The sequence below is a fragment of the Gigantopelta aegis genome, chromosome 14, assembly GCF_016097555.1.
Source record: "Gigantopelta aegis isolate Gae_Host chromosome 14, Gae_host_genome, whole genome shotgun sequence".
NCBI lineage: Eukaryota > Metazoa > Mollusca > Gastropoda > Neomphalida > Peltospiridae > Gigantopelta > Gigantopelta aegis.
Genome location: NC_054712.1, coordinates 42,932,757 through 42,938,756, shown reverse-complemented (window position 1 = coordinate 42,938,756; position 6,000 = coordinate 42,932,757). Strand labels below are relative to the sequence as shown.

The following is a 6,000-nucleotide window of genomic DNA, read 5'->3' as shown; positions in this document are numbered from 1 at the left end:
TCCGAATTATCCTGAGGGTATACGACATGTTTCGTGTGAATTACGAATGCCTTAAAACATGTTTTATTTTATAAAATAAATAATTTGTAATGTAAAACTGAAGACTGATTTAGTTTTTTTTTTTATATAAATAAATAAATAATTTTTAATGTAAAATTGAAGACTGATAACCCACCCCGTACCTATTGGTATGGTTCGCTGTACTGCGGCCACTAAAATAGACTCGCCCGATATTTTTAGAATTTGTATGCTCCCAAATAACGTTATAAAAGGCAAAGTGTGATTGGTCAATATTTAAATTATTATTTACAGACGAAATGTTCCCTGGACATTGGGGACTACGTAGTGTTGTTAGTTTTAAATCACTGGCAGGATTCTGCAAGTAAGGTTTTGATTGGTGGACATGAGCTCCAACTGGCTGGTGTTAGATCCACATGTAATAGTGGAGCTAATTTTAATTAGATTGCGAACTGCTGAACTAAGCATTTGCTCCATAGTTCTGTGCTGTAATTGTACAACATGTGCCAAAGAACACCGCGAAATCATTGTTACCATAGTATTATGCTGAATTAAGAAGTGAATTCAAGTCATAATTAGACTTCAACGTGTAAACAAAAATGAATTAAAAAAAATGTCAATAATGTTTTAAAAAAATAATAAAAAATATAAGCCAATGTCACAGCGAGCTGTAACCGAACAGGAGGAGGTGGAGCGACACGCCTACATCGCACAGTGCGAACGTGAGCCACGTGCTTAGTAACAGGCAAATGAGATGTATTGCAGGGACCCCGGCGCTAGATATGCGGCATTTCAGTAAGTCGAATCTGCAAAGAAAAACCCAAACATCATCCAACTCTGGGTCAACACGGAATAGATGTCTTTTTGGCTTGAAACTCTATAACCTATTTAAAACATGTTTTAAGTTTTAAAGAGACATTCCCGAGTTTGCTGTAATTTGTAAGATGTTTTCGACTAAAAAAGACTTTTTAACGATTGTAATTACATATGAAGTATATTTTTCTGCATAAAATATTAGTCGCTGTATATTAAACATGTTTCTAATCGTTCTAATATTTGTACTAGGTTAAATTTCATTTTATTTCCTAAAATATTATTCTTTCGTACGTACGAAATTATTTGAAGACAAAATCCAGTTTGGGTTTCTTACCAATATTAAGACGACCAGAAACACATTGAATATACAGACACTGATATTCTAAACAAGAAAATATATTTAATATGTAAATTTAATCGTGGAAATATTTTATTAATCGGAAACATCTTACAATGCAGCAAACTCGGGAATGTCCCTTTAAACCCATGCCAAATCGTAATTGATTTTTTTAAAGGGACATTCCCGAGTTTGATGCATTGTAAGATATTTCCAACTAATAAAATATTTCTACGATTAAACTTACATTTTAAATATATGTTCTTGTTTAGAATATCAATGTCTGTATATTCAATGCGTTTCTGGTCGTCTTAATATTTGTAAGAAGCCCAAACTGGATTTTGTCTTCAAATAATTTCGTACGTACGAAAAAAACATATTTTAGGAAATAAAATGAAATTTACGCTAGTACAAATATTAAAACGATCAGAAACACGTTTAATATACAGCCACTAATATTTTATGCAGGAAATATATTTGATATGCAATTACAATCGTTAAAAAGTCTCTGTTTGTCGATAACATCTTTAAAATTGCAGCAAACTGAGGAATGTCCCTTTAACAAAAATATATATGTACATTAAACCCCCGCCCCCCGCCCCCGCCCTCCAAAAAACCTCTTGACAAATTACGATCAACACTGAGTAGGTCAAGTATCCTTTGATAAAAGCATGAAGGCAAATGATCATAAGCGTACGAGACGGGGTGGTGGTGGTGGTGGTGGTGGTAGTGGTGTGTGTGTGTGTGTGTGTGTGAGTGTGAGTGCTGGAGCAAAATATCAAATTCGGGTAAAAATGATACAGATATTCGGGCAAAATGTGCTAACCTAAGACCTTTTCACCATGTATTCTACCCTCAAACTTAGTTGTAATCCATGTAAAAATGCGTAGTGATTCGTTTGCTACCCTATATAACTGTTTGAAAGTAATGAATAAATGTTGTTATCCAGATTCGGGCAAAAGCCAGCCTGCCCCCCCCCCCCCCCCCCCTATAAAAATGGGAACCCGTACGCCTATGCAAGTGATGGAACAACCAAAGTATATAGGAAATGCACATCTAGCTCTGTCATTTGTTTGTACATTCGATTACTACGCGTAGCTGTTTCTTCTGTTTTTGTCTTTACCCCTGTATTAAAACAGATTTAAGTTACATAACTTAAAGGTGCAGACCCTAGTTTTAGCCCGTAAAATTGGACACTAAGTTTAGTTAATCTACAAACCTGCAACACACATTTGGATATGGTTATAACAGAGAGAAGCTAAAGTCTGTGATGTTTAAACAGGGAAATACCGTCAAAAATAACTAGAGCGTGTCTCATTAACCATTACTTCTTAGACGAACGTGCGTTTTTAAAAACTAGGATATGTCGCTTTAATGCCAATTTCTAAAGAAATCTTTTTTTATTTACATCGGAATATCTTGCTTTTTTTTTTTGAAAGTTGTTACGGATTTAAATCAGAATGACAAAACCGTAATACGAGATCAAGGCCGTATCTCTGCACACTGCAGAGTCGAATGGGCATTTGGCATAATAGTGGTTGATTCCATGAATCTCTATCTAGTGCCTCGTCTAAAGGACAGCCACTCCCGAACAGATCCTTTACTGCCACAGAGGACTGCCACTCTCACTTTTTAAACGAATTTAAGAATTATACAGTGTAGTTAATATGCATGAATTATATCACATTAAAACAGTAAAAACGTTAACCATACTGTAGATTTGAGTCCATAAGATATTTTCCACACCTAAACAGTACTGCTGCTGGTGCCACCACCAGCACTACCACATTATAGAAGTTGCCTTTTTAATTTTACTGTTACACAATCTTTATTACTGTGATACGGCGCTCGGCTGATGTGTGATGGGTCATGGGATCAATTCTCCTCGGTGGGCCAGTGTGTTTATTTTTAATCACAACACATAACGCAAACACCACCATACATCACCGAAGACAACCATACTTTTTATTAATTTACTGCTTTGATGAACTTTCGACTTGGATTTTTTATAACGCTAAACCAAAAATGTTCTCAAAGTCTACTCTTTTTTGTTACCCCAATCCATATCTCCTAAACTCAAACACAATATTTTTGTTTCTGCAGGGACTATTTTATTTTATCGACATTTTGTTTTTGGCTTAAAGTTTTATTCCGACATTACTTCCTACCCCACCACTCACCCCGACACTCGAGAAAATATAGGTAATTGTGAAGGGTCCCGTTTACCTGCTGAATAATCCTCTTAGTTTCTTTTCCCATTCCAACTCTAGAAGCGACCCCTCGATCCAGAACTTGCCATCTGAGTGTTGGTACTCGAACCCCTGACGACAGTCGCAGCGGTACGCACCGCGCATGAACAGGAAACCGTTCTGCTTCCGGCACTGTACACGGTATAGAAAAAGAATAATGAACCTTGGTTTGAAATTGACTATTATCCCCCCCCCCCCTCTGGTCTTCTGGATCCGGCCCTGCATTAAATTTATTTATAAATTTGGAAAGCACATTCCTGCGGTGTGTGAGGTGATTTGTGTTTATTACTGTGCTACACCTCAGTTGTGTTTACATTAGCTAAATTTATTAAATATAATGCACCTACAAGAAAGGGTTACATGTTCTGTTTGTTTACATCTATGTTTAACGGAAAGATTAGACAATGCTGTTACACACTGCAAAACAATAATAACCTTGATTTAGTGAAACAAGCTATAATGGCCTTCACGTAGCCTCAGATCCCAATGTTTTAATATGCAAATGACCTTAGTTATTTATAGGAGAAATAACGTGCATTCAAACGACACAGAGATTTTTAAAAAGTGGAATTAAGTCAACTTCGTGCATTTTATATGATGATTTGTATATAACACCTGTCTGGGTTTGGGTTAGTTTTCATGTAAATGCAAAGAAAACAAATATCGAATAGGAAATAAACGTAACATTTGCAAAAAACTTTGGGTCTAAATAATTGAACAGGATAATAGTAGTGGCTGTTCTGGAAACAAATTCAGCTGTCCTTGGTATCGACGTTAAAGTGATCTCATATAAAAAAAAGAAGAATTCTGGCATTTATTAAATATGTACATTGTTATTTACCCCAACTCCCTCCCCCCCAAAAAAAAATATCCCTAACCCCCAAAACATACGCAACCCCCCATACAACCTCCCACAAAAGCAACAACAACAACGAAACCCCAAACAAAAACAAAAAAAAAACCCTGTAAAAATACATCCCCTAAAAACGTCAGGTAATGTTAGCATTAATATCCACATGACTGCGATTCCATGCGGCCCCACTCCTCTGATTCTGAGTGCCTACCTTTGTGGAGAGCTGGTCACATCGTGCGGTGTTCTTGAAGGCATTAGCCACGTGGAAAGGACTCGGACATTGATTAATTTCCAACAAGTCCAGAGGGACGTCCACAGTTACCACACCCCTAGAAATAACACGCGGTACATTCAGTTTCTCAAGTTTTATTAACATTACACGCTCACACACACACACACACACACACACACACACACACACACACACACACACACACACACACACACACACATGTATTCCTATAATATAATACATGTATTTCTTCTTACTCAATATAATAACAAAAATCATTACTATAATAAATTATTTTAGAATAATAATAAAAAGATAACGCCGGTAGTAATAGTGAATAGATAGTTTTTGTTTCAATGTCTTCCGAGCATTTATTTTATTTAAATTTATTTTCGTTTTTATATCTAACTAACGTTCAAACAACCAGTCCTGGGCACTCACACCTCAGCTATATAAGCTGTCTGTACAGGGTAATAAAGTTATACAAACCACATGTATGTAAATTAAATGTTAATTGCATAAAACTATATGGAAATAGCCAAAAACCAAACCAACGACAATGAACCCATGATTTTGAAGTGGAAGCTGCTTGGATTAGGGCCGTAACGAGTCCAGAATCATGGACTCGAGTACTCGAGGGTTAAACTCGACCCGGACCCGAGTACCCGACGCTTACACTAAATGATAATGATACTAAAGTAAAATTGCATTATGCATCTTAATTCCAGCGCAGAACATGGATGCCAAATCATGCCATTGCATTGCATTTCACACAATTGGCGTTTGCTTTCCCTCCATGTCTCACAGTCCAATAATGTAACAGGCGGCAAGCATATAGCAAAATGACATAAAAAAGAGAAAATTAAACGAGTGCTCTTCCTTACACGGGTACTCTAGTCCAATGAGCGGACTCGAGTCTTCTTAGACTATCTTGTCACCTCTTTTGTAACAGAACTCGAATAGACATTAAGACTGACAGAAAAAACAACAACGATTTTTAGACAAACACGTGTACCCTACCCGAACTGAAGCCTTATTGTAACAGGTATTTGTAAGATACATTACAGTGTTGTGCTCATGTGTTTAGCTGTCGTGTGAAGAAAAGAAAGAAATGTTTTATTTAACGACGCATTCAACACATTTTATTTACGGTTATATGGCGTCAAACATATGGTTAAGAACCACACAGATAATGAGAGAGGAAACCCGCTGCCGCCACTTCATGGGCTATTCTTTTTGATCCTAAACCGACCGCGCATCAAGCGAGCGCTTTACCACTGGGCTACATCCCGCCCCCCATCACGGACTATTGGTGGCCGCTCAAATAGTTTGCATCATTGATGCTGGTGGGACTGGTTTACAAGTCAAACCAGGACGATGACTTACCTTTCTTTAGAAAGGTCATGAGACACAAATTCATATTATTCAGAATGTTTCAAGCCAAAGGCGTATTGGCTCCTCTTCTTTTCTTTTTTTTGTAGGGGCGGCAGGCTGA

The 6,000-nt window shown here is 37.1% G+C and overlaps 1 protein-coding gene across 1 annotated transcript in view; it reads right to left on the bottom strand.

Moving 5' to 3' along the window:
* Positions 1-426: 426 nt before the first annotated feature.
* LOC121388465 overlaps positions 427-6,000 on the bottom strand; it is a 49,114-nt gene continuing 43,540 nt past the window's right edge. Inside the window, exons 6-8 of the mRNA XM_041519813.1 lie at positions 4,485-4,602; positions 3,398-3,552; positions 427-824 (exon numbers count right to left, since the gene is read on the bottom strand). Of these exons, the coding sequence (XP_041375747.1) occupies positions 677-824; positions 3,398-3,552; positions 4,485-4,602 (421 nt within the window). The 3' untranslated portion in view covers positions 427-676. The remainder of the gene's footprint in view (positions 825-3,397; positions 3,553-4,484; positions 4,603-6,000) is intronic.